The sequence below is a fragment of the Melitaea cinxia genome, chromosome 11 (assembly GCF_905220565.1).
Source record: "Melitaea cinxia chromosome 11, ilMelCinx1.1, whole genome shotgun sequence".
In the NCBI taxonomy this organism is placed as follows: domain Eukaryota; kingdom Metazoa; phylum Arthropoda; class Insecta; order Lepidoptera; family Nymphalidae; genus Melitaea; species Melitaea cinxia.
Genome location: NC_059404.1, coordinates 16,547,329 through 16,569,512, shown reverse-complemented (window position 1 = coordinate 16,569,512; position 22,184 = coordinate 16,547,329). Strand labels below are relative to the sequence as shown.

The window sequence follows — 22,184 nt, the reverse complement described above, 5'->3', positions numbered from 1 at the left end:
ACGAACACATTATAAGTAACGAATATTCCTATGTTACATTGCTACCATAAAACCGCAACTTCAATTTTGCGAGCATAATTTTCGTTTACATAATAATAAATTATGAATTATTTCGTTTACATAATAGTAAATTTTGATAATAAGTTTCCTTTTTATGTCTGGGTTGTCTGGAAGAAATGGCTAATTAGCCATAGGTCCGCCCATTGTACTTCACTGTCTGTAACTATCTTTATGCTTTGTTTGTAATATATTTGTGGTGTAATTAAGTATAAAATAAGTAAATAAATTCCCTGCAATCAAAAACTCATTTACGGTCAAGTGTATTTTATAATGATGTGTGAACTTTGTACATTGTTTTTTTAAAACTATGTTTTTCTTGTGTTTTCCATTCTACGTGACATTGGCGAAATCATTTGTACTTTGTTAGCACTTGTGAAAGACATACCTACTTTAACTTTTGTACATTATTTAAACATTTTAATACATTTACATGTAATGGAATGTTTTTATTTAATATAATGTGACTTTGGATACGTTTCGTTATTTTATTCATTTTAGAAGCTTTTTCCGACAACCGCTCTGGTGTAAAGGTACGTGTGCCGTGTCGGCGGCTCCTAAACACCGACGATCGCGGGACACGAGTCCTGCTCGGAGTGGATATTCATGTTTATATAAATATTTATTTCTGGTCTGGTTGTTAGTTGTTAGGTAATTAAAATGTACTACAGTTTGGAGGAAAGTTAAAAGTATACTGCGTTTTTCTAGATGTCAACTATACATCTCATGGGGTTTTTTTTTATAAAAACACTGGCATCCTGCTCCGGTTTCGCACGGGTATTTAACAAAAATTTCCGAATATTTCTTTTATTTCCTTATTTTTTTTTTTTTAATATAATATAGCCTATGCCAACCGCGGATAGTGTAGCTTCCCAAGAATTTTTCAAATCGGTTCAGTAGTTTTAAAGCTTATTCAATACAAACAAACAGTCAAATCTTTCCTCTGTATATAGTATAGATATACAATAGCAATAATACAATACACTGGGTTGCAGCTATTGCGCAGGCGGTTGCGGGTTCGATCCCCGCATATGACAAACATTTGTATTGGCCATATAGATGTTTGCCGTGGTCTGGGTGTTTGTGCAGTCTTTGTGGGTCTCCTCACCGTGCCTCGGAGAGCACGTTAAGCCATCGGCCCCGGTTGTTATCATGTACACCTGATAGCGATCATTACTCATAGTAGGGAACATATCCGCCAACCCGCATTGGAGTAGCGTGGTGGATTAAGCTCTGATCCTTCTCCGACGTGGGGAAAAAGGCCTATAGCAATAGGATATTACAGACTTAAGCGTTGTTCTATTATAATAATAAGACGTATTTTATCTATAATAAAATATGAAAAACATATTTTTAAAACCTATCAAAAAGTCTTATCGTATTTAGAATAATTATTATAGTTTATTTTTCATTGCGTAATATTTTAAAATAAAAAATGTAAATTAAAAGACTACAATGTAGGTAATCGTTTACCCTCGTTAAGTTTAAAATAGCACACTGGAATAACAATTACAATATGAAGAGATGATACATCGCTTGTAATACTTACACAATTTCCGCAATTTATTAGATAACATATTTAAACATATTGCATGTCTTGAAAAACAAAAAAAAAAACATTTTCCATTGTGTAATTAATATTTACTGGTAAATCAATACTGCAAATTACGCAAAATAGAGCCATTTGTTCAGTATAAATAAACAAAATTCATTATATTTCAAATGTAAATACAAAAATTACTTACCGCAATACTTTCGATGTATTAATAGAAATAAAAAATAAATTTTACAGAATCTTATCTTTGACTATAACGTGGGTAATAAACGAAAACTGCTCACTACGGTCATATAACACGATATGACAAACGCTGAGCCGGCCGGCAATGCGAACTATATTTTTAAGATAAGTCAAAATCGCGCCAATAGCCACAGAGTTCATAACAATCAATATTAGCAGTATAATAAGATTATTTTTTTAAAATAAAGTCATTTAATAACACGTTTTATTAAAGATTTTATTTTAAATTTTACTTTTTTAGCTTTTTTTATAATCTATAAACTTGCAAAAATCTAAAAAATAATAACAGACTTTTAAGGAAAATTAATTTTCTGAACATGGCTGTCATCAAGAAGGCTGTCATATAGATTTTTAACTCGTGTCAAATGTCAACGCCAGACCGTGCAAATCTTATAAGTTGAATTTAACCTAAATACAATATTATTTTTAAGCACTATTTAAAAATGGAGTTAAATGAAAGAATTTTGAAATACTTAGAAGGGTGTGATAAAGTTGACACTTTGAAATTAGCTAGTGAATTCAATGAAGACCATCAAAAAATCGTGGGTGCAGTGAAAAGTGTTGAGGCACTCGAAATGGTTGTTTCGGAGCCTGTAAAAAGTACAAAATGGGAATTAACTGAAGAGGGTAAGCTTGTCGCTGAGAAGGGCAGCCACGAAGCCGTCTTGTATAGGAGTATTCCTGAAAATGGGATCGCTCAAGCTGAAGTTATGAAGGTATAAATAGAAGACTTATTAATGTCAATAAGAATAATTTGAATTTGAACTTGTGTTCTATTTAATTTAATTTGATTAATTTATTTTCAGACTGTACCAAACGCAAAAGTAGGTTTTAGCAAAGCCATGTCATTAGGTTGGATATACATTGACAAATCTGGAGCACCACTAGTTAAACGGAAAGTGGAGACCATCACAGACACAGTCCAAGACCATCTTAATGAGATAAAGAAGGGCATAGACAACTTACCCGACAATGTTAGAAATGATTACAAAAAACGAAAGCTCCTGCAAGAGATCACTATAAAGAGCTTCTTATTATCAAAGGGACCACAATTTGCGACATCCATCAAGAAACTAGAGACTGATCTGACAAGTGATATGCTGTTGACCGGATCTTGGAAACACTTGGAATTCAAACCTTACAATTTCTCAGCACTAGGTAAGTAATAAAAAGGTTTATCTAAACACTTTAAATGCTAGAATTATTTTTATCCACTTAATAAGGTATATAGTCTAGATATTTTTCTTTTATATAACTAGATCAGTCAACAAGTGTACGGCTCACCTGATGGTAAGAGATTACCATAGCTTATAGACGTCTGCAACACTAGAAGCGTAGCAAGCGTGTTGTCACCCCATTCCCAGTTACCCCTAGGAGCTCTGGTCATCTTACTCAACAGGAACATAACACTGCTTTAAAACAGTGCTATTTAGCTGTGATCTTCTGTACTGCTGTGTTTATGTCAGTAAAGAATGTAGCCACCCTCTCTCTTCCTGTGGGTGTCGTAAGAGGCGACTAAGAAATAAGACATATTCACTACCACCTTGGAACTTAAAAAGCCGACCAATGGCAGGATAACCATCCAACATCTGGCCTTGAAATACACAGGCTGAAGACAGGCAGCAGCATCTTCTGTGCGACAAAGCCAGCCTGCCATGCTATTTTTTGCGTGACATTGTAGATGCTTATATCCAGCAGTGGACTGCAATAGGCTGAAGTAATCTTCTGTAAGGTCGAGGTACTACCTGTCGGCCTGCTCCTTATTTTGAGCAGAAAATTTCCTGCTGTGCCTTACCTCAGTTCAATTAATGTGAATGTTGATATGAATCAAAGATGTTAGTGACATTTTTAATAAAAGTTCCTATCCTGGAAGAATCGTTTAATATAAACCTATATAACTTTATAATCTTATACATTTTACTCATCCTCCAGTAAAAATTACGGTATTATATTTTGTGTTTAAATACACTACTTTTAGCTGACCTTAAAATTTTAATGAATTAATCACTATTAAGTTGATAAATTTTTTAGTTTAAAACATATTTAATCTTACAAATATGTAACAATGATTATTCGCTAGCAATATGTTTCTAGAAACCACAAAAATTGAAACATCTTTATCAGTGTAGTGATTCACAAACAAATTTTAATATTAATATGGTATTAACTATTAATATACCCTTACCATATAAACAAGACAGGTGAATGTTATTATTTTAACATTATTTTTGTGTTATTATCAATAAATGTAAAGTTATCAATCATAAGAGTGTAGGTGAGGGTTAAATAATATGATAAATATTATTGACATTTTACATACCATACTTAACTTTTATTATGTATTATGTAATGATTATTTACATAAGATCTTTTAAAATGTATTCTCTTTTAAATATTTACACTTAACAACAATAATTAGAATATTTCTATAATCATATTTTTTTTTTAATATATATTAACAACATCCACGGGTTCTTAGTTGCCCATGCCATTTTTACTACATAAAATATTTGCTATATTATTGCCAATATTTTTTTTAGAATAGTTCAATTTCAGACCAGCAGTTCTAAAACTGTCTAGAATCACTAGGATGGTCCGACACTGACAGCTTCTGGTGTTATGAATGTATTAAATATATAATAGATAATTCTTTATTTTATTATAAGTATTAGTATGTAGCCATTTGTATTTAAGTTTATTATACATCTACACCACCTACCCAATTTTGATAATAAGTTTCCTTTTTATGTCTGGGTTGTCTGAAAGCAATGGCTAATTAGCCATAAGTCCGCCCATCGTAATTCACTGTCTGTAACTATCTTTATGCTTTGTTTGTAATATATTTGTGGCGTACAATAAAGTATAAAATTATAATAAATAATACATGTTTATTTGTTTTTTTTTTTTTTACCCGACACATGAGACAGCACTCCTAGATATCTTCAAACACCTGAAAATTTATAGCAGTTCTTAATCCTAGGAGCTTAATTAGAATATTTCTAAAATACTAGAAATAACATTTTAATACAAGTGAAAAATTTCAATTAAAACAATTTTCATTGTCAACAGGTCAACCACCCGAATGTGGTCACTTACATCCCCTACTTAAAGTACGATCAGAGTTCCGTGAAATTTTCCTGGAAATGGGATTCACAGAAATGCCAACCAATCAATACATAGAGAGTTCTTTCTGGAACTTCGATGCGTTGTTCCAACCTCAACAACACCCAGCGAGGGATGCTCACGATACGTTCTTTATATCCTCACCGGCTGTGTCTACTAAGTTCCCTATGGATTATCTAGAAAGGGTCAAGAAAGTTCACAGTGTTGGTGGTTATGGGTCTCAGGTAAATATATATTTTTAGCCGACTTGCAAAAAAGGAGTAGGTTCACAATTCGATTGTATTCTTTTTTGTACATGTTACCTCAGAACTTTATACTATATATATATATTTTTTTTTTAAATTGAAAGATTGAGTGCCATGTGGTCCATATTTGCTTTACCATTTTTTCGTCGTCCTATATTGTATTATACTGCATAACTTTTCACTGAGTGCAAGCAAACACAATTATTTATAAAAGGTTTCCTTTTAAATTTAGGCTTTGCTCAGAGCTTTAGGTCAAATAACACTAATTGCTATTTATGGGCTGAGAACTATTCAGCTATTCATTAATTTATCAAATCACACGTTATTATATTTGTTGAATATTGATTTAAAGAGGCATAAGATTTGTGAAACAATAAATACAAATTAAAAAAAAATTAAAACTTTTTTTTTAAAAATAATTTGTTTTAAAACACTAAGTGTAAACACTGTAAGTTCACCAGTACTCAACGGAGAAGAAGTTTAAAGTAAATTAATAAATTTTTCTAGGGTTACAAGTACGACTGGAAGCTAGAAGAGGCTCAGAAGAACCTGCTCCGGACACACACGACGGCGGTCAGCGCTCGTATGCTTTATGCCCTCGCTCAGAAGGGCTTCCAGCCTCAAAAGTACTTCAGTATAGATAAGGTATGACTCAGTTTATCTTATGCTTATTGTAGTGAGATAATAACAATAAGCCGGTCAAGTATAAAATACAAATATTGTATACTGTAGATAATACATTTTGATTCTTTCTATAGTTTAAAAACACACTTAAAAAGTTTAATTGTACGACTTAGACATAAAAGTGTTACCATCATATCATCAAGATATAGACGAAAAAATAATATTTAAGTTTTATAACCTTATCTATACTAATATTATCAAGCTGATAAGTTTGTTTATTTGTTTAAATGCGCTAATTTCAAAAACTGTATGTTCGAATTGAGAAAATCTTTTTATGTTGAAAAGTCTGTATACCGAGGAAGGCTAGGCTATATATCATCATGCTACGACCAATAGATCCCTATTGACCTTGAGCATTCATAAAATGTGCTAGGAAAACGGGAAAAAATATTCATTTGTTAAACCTACCCAAAAACTATGTATTGATCGACAGACTTGATCACCATTAAAAATTCTAAGAAAAGATTCACGATAGAATATGTCTATCTCGTAAAGTTAACTCATTATAACCTTTTTTTAAGCTAATGAAATTTGTTCTAAAATAATGGATTATTTACGATAATGGTTTTATAGACATGATATAAACTATACGTTATTCAGCACAAGTATTTCTTTTGAACAAACTTTTCCTTGAAATTCAATTAAACTCGCATCATTGGGCATAACTCAAAAATTAATCGTCAAATCTCAATGAAATTTAAATGGGAGCACTTAATAAGCACCAACCAAAATGAGTTCACCCGGTTAAAAGTCATGAGGCACACATAAAAAGTACAGTGGAAATAAGAATGCTTTTTTCATCAGATAAAAAGAAATGTTTCAATACAATCATAATTTAAAATTTACGAAAACATCACAATATATACAAGATGATATAGATTCATTAATAAACTCTAGTAGCTTACAAAGCAGACATATTCCAATTATTCCTAATATTAGACCGAGTTCCACAATATCCAAGATCAATGTCTGATCAAGTCTAAATAAAACAATTATTATCCAAAATTGGGCAATTTTGAACCCAGTTCCACAAAATCTAAGACAAATTATGTAATCAAATCTTAATGCAATTTCTAGGTGTTCCGCAATGAAACCCTAGACGCGACCCATCTAGCCGAGTTTCATCAAGTGGAAGGAGTGGTGGCCGACCGAGGGTTAGGACTGGCAGATCTAATCAGTACTTTGGACGCGTTCTTCAGCCGCTTGGGATTCCATAAACTACAGTTCAAACCCGCCTACAACCCTTACACTGAACCCAGTATGGAGATCTTTGCGTATCACGAAGGTATGTTTGACATTATCACCTAATCGCCCCCACACTCACACTTCAGCCTATCGCAGTCCACTGCTGGACATAGGCCTCCCCAAGTTCGCGCCAGACATCCCGGTTTTCCGCAATCCTCATCCAGCCGACACTTGCAATCTTACGTAAATCGTCGGTCCAACGGGCCGGAGGACGTCCCACACTGCGTTTGCCAAGACGCGGTCTCCACTCTACGACCCGTCTACTCCAACGACCATCCCACACTCAACGGCCCCCCAATAGAAATTTTCTCGGGAAATACACAAAATACACAAGCATAAACGCACAGACAACGGCAAACATACTAACTATAAATAAAAATAATACAAGTGTATACCATGCGCGGGGATCGAATCCGCGATCGCTAGCGCAACAGCCAGTATTATTAAAATAAATTATTAAGTTTTACTTTTATATACCATATGCAGGTTTCTCGTTTATATTACAATCTGTATATTTCATAATGTATTATCGTAAACTAAACTCAAAAGTCTGTTTTTAAAATGAAATTATCCAAACACAAAAATTTTTAACAAGGAAATCTATATATATAAAGCAACCTAAGGCAATCTATAGATTTATATCTGTGTTGTCAAAGAAAATGGAGATAAGTTATAGTTAAGCCAATAAATAAAACTTTGAAAAATGATAACTTTACATCTCATCATCATCATCATCATCATCATTTCAGCCTATTGCAGTCCACTGCTGAACATAGGCCTCCACAAGTTCGCGCCTAAAATGGCGTGAACTCATGTGTGTTGCCCATAAACACCACGCCGGGCAGGCGGGTTGGTGACCGCAGGGCTGCCTTTGTTGCACCGAAGACGCTGCTGCCCGTCTTCGGCCTGTGTGTTTGAAAGCCAGCCGTTGGATAGTTATCCCGCCACCGGTCGGCTTTTTAAGTTCCAAGGTGGTAGTGGAACTGTTTTATCCCTTAGTCGCCTCTTACGACAAACGACAAACCTACCCTTTCCATCTATTGATTCAAAATATAAATATGCCTCTAAAAGGAATAAGTCACTTACAAATCGAACATTAAATAAGTTACAATTTTCTAACAAATCACAAAAGTTGTTTCCGCATTAATCTCATTGCGAAAAGTTCAAAATAGTCTGTTAATTACCGACCATTCACGATTATACGTTTGCTATGGAGACTTGACACTAAAAGACTGTGGCGGCATCTATCTCGCGCCATACAAACTTGAGAAAACTGACGTATACCTACATCGCGATATCAGTTATCAGAGTGATTGAATATATATACAAGAACCCGACAACAACCGTCGGGGCAGTAGCCCACCAGACACAACACTCGTCTGATCGGAGAATCCTCGCTTTTCGATGAGGGATGAGGGACTTTATACCATGTTCCTTACATTCCCCCAAAAGACGTTTGTTAAAATGATCCTATATTTAAGAGTTTTAGAATTAAATCTTGTTGCGAGAAGTTACGAGTAATTTTATACCCTATAGCAGGAGCAGATTTTAGGATTAGAGTATCATACAAACTACACTTATTGTTTTAGTATATACTAGCATCCCGCTCCGGCTTTGCACGGGTATGTAACAAAAATTTCAAATAACGTATGTCACCCGCGGCTAGTGTATCTTCCCCAACAGTGAAAGAATTTTTCAAATCGGTTCTTTAGTTTCGGAGCCTATTTATAACATTTTAGTATTTAATTATAAACTATTATTATTAATTAAAATATATTCAATACCTATTTATTACAGGTCTCGGAAAATGGATTGAAATCGGTAACTCGGGAGTATTCAGACCGGAAATGCTGTTACCAATGGGTCTTCCCGAAGACGTGAACGTGATTGCTTGGGGACTTTCTCTTGAAAGACCAACCATGATTAAGTATGGATTGAACAATATTAGGGACCTTGTGGGACCCAAGGTGGATCTACAAATGGTCCAAAATAACCCCATCTGTAGGCTTGATAAGTGAACAATATATATTTATTAGAACTGAAAGATGTTTTTTTTTTTTTCTATTAACCCAATGTAATTAAATTAAGTTCTTTTTGGGGACTCCTTCGAACAACACACCATAATCAAGTATAGTTAGAACAATATTAGGGATCTCGTTAGACCCAAGGTGAATCTACAAACAGTCCAAAATAACCCTACCTGCAGGCTCGATAAATTTCTATTTGCCCTTGATATAGATTGATGACCTTGTATAACGCTTTCAGTAGTAAATAATTTGACACAAATAACTACAGATTTATAGTACTCACTATAAACCTGCAGTTATTTGTGTCAAAATAATAATTAATAATAATAATGACGTTAACATGAATAACTCGAATTTCTTGCTATTTCTTTTCAGCAGAATCCACTTTCTGAATCAGTGGCTATGTAACATTATATAACTGTAAATAAGGAATAAATAATTATGTTGTAACATGACGACTCAATAGCCTTTTGAAGCTTTTGTGTAAATTGCTAAATGTAACAAGAAAAACAATATTAACAAAAACTTTTAAGAACTTTATTTAAGTGTAATAGTTAATTTATATACACAACATATATACATAAAACTTAATTTTTACAAATGACAATCTTAATTATCTGCTTATATTATATCAAATTCATCTTAAAATAAATAATTATATTCTTTCCTAATTTATCATTTATCCAAATATATAGATTATTTTGACACAAATAAATACAGGTTTATTGTGAGCAGAATTTAAAACATAATTTAAAAAAAAAGTACAAATTAAAATGTAATATATTATTGAATATACATTTTTATTTCTATTTACACTAAATATAAAGTTAAAAACTATTTATATATTTCAAATACAGTTAAGAAATCTGACAAAAAGCAAACGTATTTTTTAACAAATATATATTTATTAGTACATATTATATTTATAATCTGGCATGATCTCTATTCTCTATGAACCATTTGACAGATTCTTGAATAGCTTTCTCGAAAGGAGTAAAAGTAAAATCTTTGTACAGGGATCGCAATTTTTTATTCGAAGCCGTCTTTTTATATTGTCCGTCGGCCTTTGTTGTGTCGTAGACTATTTCTCCTTGGTAGTTGTGTGCCTTTTTTATTGCTTCTGCTACATCTCTTATTGTTACTTCGTCTTTCTCGTCCACTGAAATTACAATTTTTATAGACTTTATAGTAGATTATTAATATGAAGGCATTTCTTATAATATTAACCTTTGTTTTTAATAATAATTATGAACCTCTATTATTTAATTATGAACCATCATCACCATTACATCTTTTATTATATTTTATTATATGAGCAGATTATTAAGGCATTTCTTTTTCAATAATACTAATAGAAAAACTAGTTAAAAATTTACCTGATAGAATAATAGGCTCCACGCTGTTATAATTCCTTAACACCCATAACATCAACTTCGCCAAGTCTAAAGAATAGATGAACTGTCGCAGTGGCTTGCCAGTGCCGAGAACTGTGAATGTTTTATCGCCTAAAAAGAATAAAAATAATATATTACGTTCAAAAATACAAATTATTTATTACCACTATACACTACAAAATATCTAAATTCAAAATAAATAGTTGCCACACACAAATAGAGAATTCGAAAAAAACCTCGAAGTTTATTTGGAGTACAAATAGGTTTCCGCCGTTTTTTAACAAAAATTAAATCTTTATTGTGACAGAACAGTAGTTTAAGTTTCAATCATTACAGCCTATACAGTCCACTGCTGGACATAGGCCTCCACAAGTTTACGCCAAAAATAACGTAAACTCATGTGTTTTGCCCATAGTCACCACGCTGGGCAGGCGGGTTGGTGACCGCAGTACTGGCTTTGTCGCACCGAAGACGCTGCTGCCCGTCTTCGGCCTGTGTATTTCAAAGCCAGCAGTTGGATGGTTATCCCGCCATCGGTCGGCTTCTTAAGTTCCAAGGTGGTTGTGGAACCTTGTTATCCCTTAGTCGCCTCTTACGACACCCACGGGAAGAGAGGGGGTGGCTAAATTCTTTAGTGCCGTAGCCACACAGTAGTTTAAGTTTAATAAAAGTTTAGTTCAACACCAGTAACTACTTTTTCCCATCTTTCTGGCAACAGTCGGATTCCACATCTGAAGAACTGTACCTTTTGAAACTATCTAAGAATCAACCCAATTTTCATATGGTGTGAACCGCTGCTCCGACAGAGCTGGCCAGATAGTTCCCATGATTTTTTTCTTTTTGGATTATCATAATGTATCCACTTTACATCGCCAGTGCGCGGAGAAAAAAAAACATTTTTTATGCCTAACATTTCACTCAAGCATAATTGGCGTTCAACGTCTCTACAGACGAATGCCTAGGCTTTATATTCGTATGGAACCCGATTACCTTGTTCATGAATTATTGCTAAAAAAATTTAACGATGTGAGACTGCTTGCTCAGTGACTTCCATAGTAAATGCAAACTCCTTTTATTTAAGACGAATCTCTTTCTAATAATTCCTTGAATTCTGCATCGTCGTAAATTTTTTGGGCAACTTGTGGGGCACAGCAGGAAATTTCCTGCTCAAATATGGAGCGGCCCACAGGGAACAAGCGAAGATCAAATCTAAATAATACTGATTTTAAGCAGTGTTGTGTTTCTGTGGTGAGAAAGGTGAGAGCTCTTGGAGGGGATTGGTAGGTTTTTTTATATATAACTAAGTTGGCAAACAAGCGTACGGCCCATCTGATGGTAAGCGATTACCGTAGCGCCATAGACGTCTGCAACACCAGAAGCAACGTCTAAATTACCGTTTTTAAACTTTTGAAACCATGTTCTCTAATATAATCGATGCGCCTCAGCTGCAGATTTTTTTTTAATTAAAGAAGTAAATTCCCGCAAGTGACGGTTACTTGGTTCAAATTTAGACATCGTCAAAAAAAAAATAATGATGCTAATGCAAAGTTATCAATATTGTTTTATGTTGTTCTAATGAGCAACTTAATTTCTAATCCGGTTATAATCTGAATATTCTAACATAAATTTCATGCCGCGCCTTCTCTCTCAAAACGGTGGAAACTTATTTACACCTACTCCATTTTTATAATTTTGGGAAGTTAAGCTTAATTCATTATTGTACTACTGTAGGTACGCTTATAGAAATCAGTAGATACTGATTATAACTAGATAAAAATTATATTTTATCCCGCCCAAAAATATCCATAAAGTAATACGAGAATAATGATAAAATTCACACACTCTATATACTCACACACACACGCACACACACTCATTCACTCTTACACTCGTTCACTCTTACACTCGTTCACTGTTACCCTCGTTCACTCTTACCCTCGTTCACTCTTACAGTCGTTCACTCTTACAGTCGTTCACTCTTACAGTCGTTCACTCTTACAGTCGTTCACTCTTACAGTCGTTCACTCTTACAGTCGTTCACTCTTACAGTCGTTCACTCTTACAGTCGTTCACTCTTACAGTCGTTCACTCTTACAGTCGTTCACTCTTACAGTCGTTCACTCTTACACTCGTTCACTCTTACACTCGTTCACTCTTACACTCGTTCACTCTTACACTCGTTCACTCTTACACTCGTTCACTCTTACACTCGTTCACTCTTACACTCGTTCACTCTTACACTCGTTCACTCTTACACTCTTACGCTCGTTCACTCTTACACTCTTACGCTCGTTCACTCTTACACTCGTTCACTCTTACACTCTTACGCTCGTTCACTCTTACACTCGTTCACTCTTACACTCATTCACTCTTACACTCATTCACTCTTACACTCACTCACATACACACTCACACTCACCAGAAAGCGCAGCGTCGTGCATGTGACGCTCACGCTGTAGCTGTGGCGCACGGGACACACTCACTCACTCTCACTCACTCCCTCACCGGCGAGCGCGGCGTCGTGCATGCGGCGCACGAGCGCGGGCACGACGTGCGCGGCGCTCACGCTGTAGTTGTGGCGCACGGGACACACACTCACTCACTCTCACTCCCTCCCTCACCGGCGAGCGCGGCGTCGTGCATGCGGCGCACGAGCGCGGGCACGACGTGCGCGGCGCTCACGCTGTAGTTGTGGCGCACGGGACACACACTCACTCACTCACTCCCTCCCTCACCGGCGAGCGCGGCGTCGTGCATGCGGCGCACGAGCGCGGGCACGACGTGCGCGGCGCTCACGCTGTAGTTGTGGCGCACGGGACACACACTCACTCACTCACTCCCTCCCTCACCGGCGAGCGCGGCGTCGTGCATGCGGCGCACGAGCGCGGGCACGACGTGCGCGGCGCTCACGCTGTAGTTGTGGCGCACGGGACACACACTCACTCACTCTCACTCCCTCCCTCACCGGCGAGCGCGGCGTCGTGCATGCGGCGCACGAGCGCGGGCACGACGTGCGCGGCGCTCACGCTGTAGTTGTGGCGCACGGGACACACACTCACTCACTCTCACTCCCTCCCTCACCGGCGAGCGCGGCGTCGTGCATGCGGCGCACGAGCGCGGGCACGACGTGCGCGGCGCTCACGCTGTAGTTGTGGCGCACGGGACACACACTCACTCACTCACTCCCTCCCTCACCGGCGAGCGCGGCGTCGTGCATGCGGCGCACGAGCGCGGGCACGACGTGCGCGGCGCTCACGCTGTAGTTGTGGCGCACGGGACACACACTCACTCACTCACTCCCTCCCTCACCGGCGAGCGCGGCGTCGTGCATGCGGCGCACGAGCGCGGGCACGACGTGCGCGGCGCTCACGCTGTAGTTGTGGCGCACGGGACACACACTCACTCACTCTCACTCCCTCCCTCACCGGCGAGCGCGGCGTCGTGCATGCGGCGCACGAGCGCGGGCACGACGTGCGCGGCGCTCACGCTGTAGTTGTGGCGCACGGGACACACACTCACTCACTCTCACTCCCTCCCTCACCGGCGAGCGCGGCGTCGTGCATGCGGCGCACGAGCGCGGGCACGACGTGCGCGGCGCTCACGCTGTAGTTGTGGCGCACGGGACACACACTCACTCACTCACTCCCTCCCTCACCGGCGAGCGCGGCGTCGTGCATGCGGCGCACGAGCGCGGGCACGACGTGCGCGGCGCTCACGCTGTAGTTGTGGCGCACGGGACACACACTCACTCACTCTCACTCTCTCCCTCACCGGCGAGCGCGGCGTCGTGCATGCGGCGCACGAGCGCGGGCACGACGTGCGCGGCGCTCACGCTGTAGTTGTGGCGCACGGGACACACACTCACTCACTCACTCCCTCCCTCACCGGCGAGCGCGGCGTCGTGCATGCGGCGCACGAGCGCGGGCACGACGTGCGCGGCGCTCACGCTGTAGTTGTGGCGCACGGGACACACACTCACTCACTCACTCCCTCCCTCACCGGCGAGCGCGGCGTCGTGCATGCGGCGCACGAGCGCGGGCACGACGTGCGCGGCGCTCACGCTGTAGTTGTGGCGCACGGGACACACACTCACTCACTCACTCCCTCCCTCACCGGCGAGCGCGGCGTCGTGCATGCGGCGCACGAGCGCGGGCACGACGTGCGCGGCGCTCACGCTGTAGTTGTCGTGCGCACCGAACACATTGCAGGGGATCACCGAAGTAAACATGCAGCCGTGCTGTTCATGGTAGCCTCTGTGGGCACAGAGAAATACTCTTATGTCATTTCATAATTCATTCAAAAATTATCATTCTTGACTAGTTGCTGAGAATTTATAGGACTATGAAATATCACGGTAGAAGGGGCCGTCTATTTCAGAACTTTTACCTAGTTAACCGAGAGATGACCATAGAGGTGGCAGTTAAAACACCAAGTTGGTTTCTATACTCCTCCTATGTGGCAGTTGACCCAGCCGATTCTGCTCTTGGCATATTCCCTGGCACTTTTTTAGCTACTGCTCGTGTGACTTGGGCAGTCTGGATAGCTATATAGGACTTAGGCAATACTGTGGATCGCATTCTCTGTGATTTGGCAATCCTCACCAGCCGCTTTTTTAAGGACTTCGAAAATATCCGCCTTCGTTGTAGTGTCATCTCTACGGGTGGAGTAAGTCTTCTCTTCTTCTTCTTTTTCAGCCGGCTATTTCCTACTTTCAATGTCTCCTTTTTCTTGCGTTTTGAGTTGCGGCTAATACCCGTTTGGTCAGTGAACTCGCTGTCCCGTCACTCCCAGGGTCGACCAGCATCCAGTCATTTCAGTTTTAATGGGCCATTTCTACTTTTTCCTTAGTTCCTCCTCTAGAGTCTTTAACTTTGTAAAGGCAGATGCTATACCCACTAATTTAGCCTTCTATTCTTTGTGAATGTTGGTGTTCAAGACAGCAACGTCATCCGCGTTATCTATATATCCTCGAGACGCCTCCACAGCTCTGAACTCTTCTTCCCTCTCGTCGCTGACTGCTTATCAGGCGTGAAGTCCATTGGTTTCTCTATCACCTCCATTGTTTTGATAATTTCTCAAGACTGTTCCCACGAGAACCCAGGGATATAGGGGTCCATTCCAGCAAAGCCCCGGTTGCTGGGGTAAAGACTGAGTTTGACGGACTGGGTGCCCCAGGGGAACCGTTTACGACGCTCTATCCCAGCGCCATAAAAATCAAATCGTCGGTACGGTATCTTTCCATTTTGACTAGGAGGGTTTTGTCCATGGCAGCTATTTAATTTCACTTGTACCATCTACTCCATATAGCAGCGAGAATTGCCTATCACCTCTGTCGCGGGGGAGGGGGTGTGTTGTGAGTGACCATGGGTAGTGGGCCAAAATTGAGATCACATTTCAAAATATATTATATGTAATTGTTAGTATTGTTGTGTCCCAATTCGCTACAGCTTCCACTGCCGTTTATGATATTGGACCTGTGGCGACATCTATCGCGCGACTACGAACTACGTAATTAGAAGAAAAACTGACGTATCCTACATCGCGCTATCAAAGTTTTCAAAGTGATTGAGTATATATACAAGAACCCGAGAACAACCGTTGGGTCGGTAGCCCGCCAGACACAACACCCGTCTGCTTGGAGGATCCTCCCTTTGCGATGGCGGACGAGGGACTCAACACCATGATTCTCCGCATCCCTAAAGACCAAGCACGCAAATCATACGATGAACATACGATAGTAACACCTGCGCATAGCGAACACGTGTGCCCAACGTTACTCCGCCTTCAAGCAAGATGGATGTGATTTTTTACGTGGGGAAAATCCATCATGGATACCCTCCAGCGCGGAGACGCCTATTTGACTATTTGACCTACTTGAATTTGAAAACTAATGTTTCCATTTAATAACTTCTAGGTGTACAATTGTAAAATATATGACGAGACACTAGGTGGGTACACTCATAAATGTGACCAGCTGTGACAAGAATGGGGGAGGAGTCAAAATCGTGACATTCGTGTGACCTAATTGATGGATGGCTCCTAATCACAGTTTAGTGACAGTCATAAATATCTGACAAAAATTTCTTACTCCAATATGAACTTTGTAATTATTAACAATGTGCCATTTATTCCTCTTGACGTAAAAATTAGTTCTGTTAGTGTTGTTGAAAAGTGGTTGAAAGTGCTCAACACCCGTGCCCAAAACTAGGTATAATACACAGTGACGTTTCGAGCTTAACTCGCGCCTGAGCACAATACCTCCCCCCCCCCCCCCCCGACGTTCGAAAACCATATGATATCTCCAGTAGTTTTTTTTTGTTTTGTGAGTAGGACCAGGGGCATGATGCCACCTCCCCCCGCCATCAGCTACTATATGTAGCTTGGCTACCTTACCATAGAATTTTTGAAGCGCGCTAATGTAACAAAGCGCTACAAAAAAACAAAACCTCCCCCCGCCACGCCACTAACAATACATACGAGAAATCAGTGATATTGAAACTTACCTGTTTAAAATATCAACCATTCTCTTTGCATAACTATAACCATAATTTGATGGATGAGGAAGACCATTGTGAACCTGAAATAATAATGTCATCATATAATCACAATCAAATAATTTATTAACCGAGACAATATCATATTATCATGATGATCGAATGAATGATTAACCTAGAGTGTCAGAGTCAGACCATCCTAGCAATTCTAGACAGTTTCAGAACTGCCCGTCTGAAGTTAGACTATTGTAAAAAAAACCGCACGCCATAATATTATATATACGGAGTGTGTTTTTCAAATATTTTATGTAGTACAAATGGCATGGGAGACTAAGAGCCCGTGGATGTTGTTTATATAATAAAAATTAAAAAATATAGATAGTGGCTTTTTTAGACTTTGTAAAGCTTTAAGTTTGATACCCTAATGGCTAAAATCTTTAAATTATTATTGAATATAAGAAGTAAAATTTTAATTATAATTATGTAACTATATAGATTTGATAATATTGTACAAAAAAAAATATCAATAATGTCTCAATAATATAACATGGGATGTTATATACTTTTTTAACCAACTTAAAAAGGCAAGTAATTCGAAATCTATTACTTGTCATGTGTCTCATATAAATTTGAGCTAGATCTGACCTGATCTGATAACTCAAACTTATTCCTATTCATGTGCAAGTTGGTTTTATTTCGTTTGATAACAAACAATTATGTTTATGGAAATATTTCTGCTTTTTATCCGACTACGGCAAAGTCAAAAAGGTTATAATTTCAGCAGTATGTATGTATGTTCATCTGTTCATGTATCTTTTTCCTCACTTCTCCCAACCTACTCGTCATATCGTCAGCCTCAGTCGTCTTAATTGTCTGCTTGTTACAGACTGTATGGTGTCACATTATTGTATAGAATGTAGCGCACTCTATAGGACGTAAAGTAACTTACTATTTTTTTTTTTTGTCATAGTAGGTTTCAGTTTTTAACTTATTCGTTGTGATAACATTGATAAGCGTACATAAAATATTATATCTACACATATTTTTCTGCTAGTCATCACCATTATACACAATTGGTACATTGTACAATAACATTTTTACTAGCAAGGCCGTTTATTATCTGATTAACTGATAATCTTGTTGTTCAATTAGCTGTACATTTATATTTATTACGATGAAAGTTTTCATTTGTCTTATGCCAAGTTAGGATCAAAAAAAAATTATTTAATTTTTTTGCATATATTAAAATAAATACCCTTTTGTACCTCTTAGTATGTTTTTGAACCAATGAGCAATAGAAACATAAAAAGAGGGGTGTGACAAGTTTGACGCCAATGTCTGTTTGTCTGTCGCTGTCATTGTAGCTTTTTAACGGATGGACCAATTTTGACTTATGTGAAAATGAGTTTTTTTGCACTGAATTTTTTTTTATATCACTTGTTCGGCAAACAAGCGTACGGCTCACCTGATGGTAAGAGATTACCGTAGCCTATAGACGCCTGCAACACCAGAAGCATCGCAAGCGCGTTGCCGACCCAATCCCCAATCCCCCCAGGAGCTCTGGTCACCTTACTCACCAACAGGAACACAATACTGCTGGAAATCAGTATTATTTAGCTGTGGTCTTCTGTAAGGTCGAGGTACTTCCCCAGTCAGGCTGCTCCATATTTTGAGCAAGAAATTCCTGCTGTGCCCTACCTCAGTTCCAGTGAATCCAGCAGTTTAAACAACACCATCCCTTTTGTAAGCAACTTTAACAAAAAAGGGAATTATAACATAGGAGGATTCTTAAGTTACTAATTTAATTGTTATGAATTTATATAAATATGAAGCTAATATATATCACCTCAGAAAGACTAGTAAAATAAATTAAATCAATAAACACATACCATAGTTTCATCAATGGGATATGTAATTTTGTCTGGAAAGATGCACGTTGAGAGGCAGGAGACGACTTTCTTTACATCGTTTTTGAAACAAGCGTGGAGCACATTGTCATTAATAGCCATATTCTCGCTCTGAAAAAAACATGTTATTCTAATTTTATTAGGTAATACATATTTAATATTAACAAAGTGATACTGAGGCCTTTTATAATTCTGCTAATATTTTAATGAATTGAAGCCAAAAATTATTAACTTATAATTTAATTAATTAATGATTGCAGTTGTTATCATTATTTTTAAATATTTGTTTGTTCAATTTAGGATTTAATCTAGTGATATTTTTTACCTTTTCTAAAAAGTTCAAATTGCAAATTTAATGTTAGTAACAATAGATAACTATTTAATAATAGCAACTTACGAAGAATTCCAAATTATGTGCCATGTTCTCGAACAGACCACCAACTATCGCTGCTAGGTGAATAACATGGGTAGGCTTGTGCTTCTCAAAGAGTGCTTCTGTCTGGGCTTTGTCTCTACAAATATATTTTTTTAATTCAAATAATATACTATACATACATACTATACATACATACTATACATACATACTATACATACATACTATGCATACATAAATTAGATTAAAACAAGAATATGAAATCTTCTAAATATCTTTAAATTAAATTAAACTTTTATAAAATGAGTATCAAGTTAATACTTAGTTATAAGCCCCTTCATATATACTTAATGACTTCAGTCATCTAGTTTGTAATATAAAATATATTTAAATTTCAACTACACAATTGAATAAGTGTCTACACAATACACATATGGTCATCTGTTCCTACATTATTTTTTTTTAATAAACATACTTATTAATATAAAAATTACACATATATATAAATATTTATATTACACCCAGACTCGGGGTGGGGATCGAACCCACAACCCTCGGAGCAGAAAGAAGGGTCACTACAAACTGTGCCAACGGGCTTGTCGAGATTCTACATAGTTTTTAATTACTGTTAACAGCAACTCTAATGTAATGTTTTAAATATTTAAATAGGTGCTTAAAATAACTAGTATATCGGTTTATTGTTGCTATAACAATTATAACTGGTTTTATTTTAAAATCTATTTGTAATCTCTATATTAGTGTTTTGTAAGTTGTCGTAAATAAATTAAATATTAAAATAATAAGCATAATTATTTACATGCAGATATTAGTTGTTACAAATGTAATCTGGAATTACCTAAGATCAGCATCTTTAGAGGAACAAAATATCCATGTTTCATTGCTAGCTCTTTCTGCATCTCCTTTTTTTTCTTCCTCGACAACGGTTTTGATCGCCTGTCCAACGAGACCGGAACCACCAGTAACGAGTATAATACTTTTCTCTCCACTCATCTGATGATATGGAAGGTAAGTATATGGTATGTTATTAATAAATCTTTAATGCAAAACTTATAATTAATTCAACAAACTTTCCACATAAATAAACACAACAGACCGTTAAATAAAGTTTTATTTATGTGTTTATTCTGCAAATCACAATGAAACAATTGTAGAATTATTTTATTATTGAGATTTAGTACGTAAGCAATTTTGGTTTATCAGCTGTTAATTTTATTGTTACCGGCATAGGCAATTACATGAACATGACATGAACACATCAACACTTCAATGCCAAAAACAAAAAGGAACATTACCACAGACTGCTACAGACAGAGTACCAAATAACCAAAGAGTATCAGAGTACATTGAAAATAAGACCTTATATTGTACTGAATTTAAGGGTAACATTACCAAATTACAATTAGTTGGTCTGTGAACATTACAAATGAGCAAAATAGCAAATACAATATCAAAAAAAATCAAAGTCAATTTTCTTTCGTTTGAAAATTTTAAAAATTAAAATCAATCAGATCTATTATTTAATTCAAGTTATTTATCTACAAAGGTAAATCTTGCGAAAGATAAAAAAAGCTCTTGCAACCATCGATGTTTCTGCTTTTATCGAGCCTACTGGAATTAGTCGCGATGATGCCAAGAGACCCGATGGATTGACGTTGGTTCCCTGAGAAAGGGCAAGGACGCTTTTGTGGGACGCAATCTGCGTTGACACACTTGCTCCGTCTCATGTCAGAGAAACAGCCTTAAAAGTGGGAGCCGCAGCGGAAAAAGCTGAAACAACTAAACGGCACAACTATTCGTCACTAATTCCAAATTACATATTTGTGCCGTTTGCAGTCGAAACGCTTGGACCTTAGAGTAGCAGTGCTAAAAATATTTTAAATGAGATAACTCCTAGTCTTATTGCCTCCACTGGTGACAAGGGAGTTGTTGCATTTTTTACCCAGAGAATCGGCATAGCCACTCAACGGGGAAATGCTGCCAGCACTCTTTTAACAATTCTACGCGGACATGATTTATACCAAAACTATCTGTAAATATTTAGTTCTTAAATTGTGAATTGTAAATACATATAATGTTTGATAAAATACTTCAACAAAGTTGCACCTAATTAAATTATGTGGTGTCATGGGACACCAGGTAGGAACGAAGTTCCTTCGGATAGTATAGAAGCAACACAATTTGAAAAAAATATTTTCTAGTTCCTGATTTTTTTTTTTAATTTTGTTGATTGGTTTTTAATTAAGTACATAAAAGTATTTAGGAAATTTAGTATTTTAGAAAAAACAAATACCGTAAAATAAAATAAATCAAACAAAATAATAATAATAATAATTCAAACTATTAAATGAAATAAAAACATGTCTTTATTTATTTTTGTCGACAGTCTAAAATTACATAAATATTTTTAATAAAGTTTACTAGTAATATTTTAGTTTTACAAACGTCATATTATACAGTCGTGTGACTGATATTACGTCACTTCCGTTATATATTTTTCTTACGGTTTTAGTATCACATTTTTTCAGTTCGGTCGCCCAGCCAAATTTCAAGCGTGCCGTAAGGAACTTCATTCCAGTAAAATTATTTAAACCCCGCAAACGTTTCTTTGCCATATATGTTATTAACCCGCTTAATCCCCTTATAACTTAGGGGTATGAAAAATAGATGTTGGCCGATTCTCAGACCTACCCGATATGACCACAAAATTTCATTAAAATCGATCGAGCCGCTTCGGAGGAGTTCAATGTCTAACACCATGACACGAGAATTTTATATATTAGATTGTGTAAAACGTCGTTATATGTATGTTGATTATA

The 22,184-nt window shown here is 37.4% G+C and overlaps 2 protein-coding genes across 2 annotated transcripts; one reads left to right on the top strand and one right to left on the bottom strand.

The window, feature by feature from the left end:
- Positions 1-2,219: 2,219 nt before the first annotated feature.
- On the top strand, positions 2,220-9,196 carry LOC123658116 (phenylalanine--tRNA ligase alpha subunit). The gene is made up of 6 exons (XM_045593583.1): positions 2,220-2,571; positions 2,662-3,013; positions 4,925-5,202; positions 5,731-5,868; positions 6,985-7,192; positions 8,950-9,196. Exons 1-6 carry the CDS (start codon positions 2,299-2,301, stop codon positions 9,168-9,170), a joined length of 1,470 nt encoding a protein of 489 aa, XP_045449539.1. The 5' UTR covers positions 2,220-2,298; the 3' UTR covers positions 9,171-9,196.
- An 868-nt stretch (positions 9,197-10,064) lies between these two features.
- On the bottom strand, positions 10,065-20,644 carry LOC123658120 (GDP-L-fucose synthase). The gene is made up of 8 exons (XM_045593586.1): positions 20,462-20,644; positions 20,204-20,358; positions 19,372-19,486; positions 18,957-19,085; positions 17,077-17,150; positions 14,687-14,826; positions 10,556-10,684; positions 10,065-10,338 (listed from the first exon to the last, which is right to left on the bottom strand). Exons 2-8 carry the CDS (start codon positions 20,356-20,358, stop codon positions 10,103-10,105), a joined length of 978 nt encoding a protein of 325 aa, XP_045449542.1. The 5' UTR covers positions 20,462-20,644; the 3' UTR covers positions 10,065-10,102.
- Between the last annotated feature and the right edge of the window lie 1,540 nt (positions 20,645-22,184).

Coding starts and splice junctions, on each gene's coding strand:
- LOC123658116 (XM_045593583.1), top strand. CDS start 2,299: ATGGAGTTAAATGAAAGAATTTTGAAATACTTAGAAGGGTGTGATAAA. Junction 5,203..5,730: donor TTGGTGGTTATGGGTCTCAG/GTAAATATATAT, acceptor AAATTTTTCTAG/GGTTACAAGTACGACTGGAA. Junction 7,193..8,949: donor GATCTTTGCGTATCACGAAG/GTATGTTTGACA, acceptor TATTTATTACAG/GTCTCGGAAAATGGATTGAA.
- LOC123658120 (XM_045593586.1), bottom strand. CDS start 20,358: ATGAGTGGAGAGAAAAGTATTATACTCGTTACTGGTGGTTCCGGTCTC. Junction 19,487..20,203: donor TCTAAAGATGCTGATCTTAG/GTAATTCCAGAT, acceptor ATATATTTGTAG/AGACAAAGCCCAGACAGAAG. Junction 17,151..18,956: donor ATCCCATTGATGAAACTATG/GTATGTGTTTAT, acceptor TTATTATTTCAG/GTTCACAATGGTCTTCCTCA.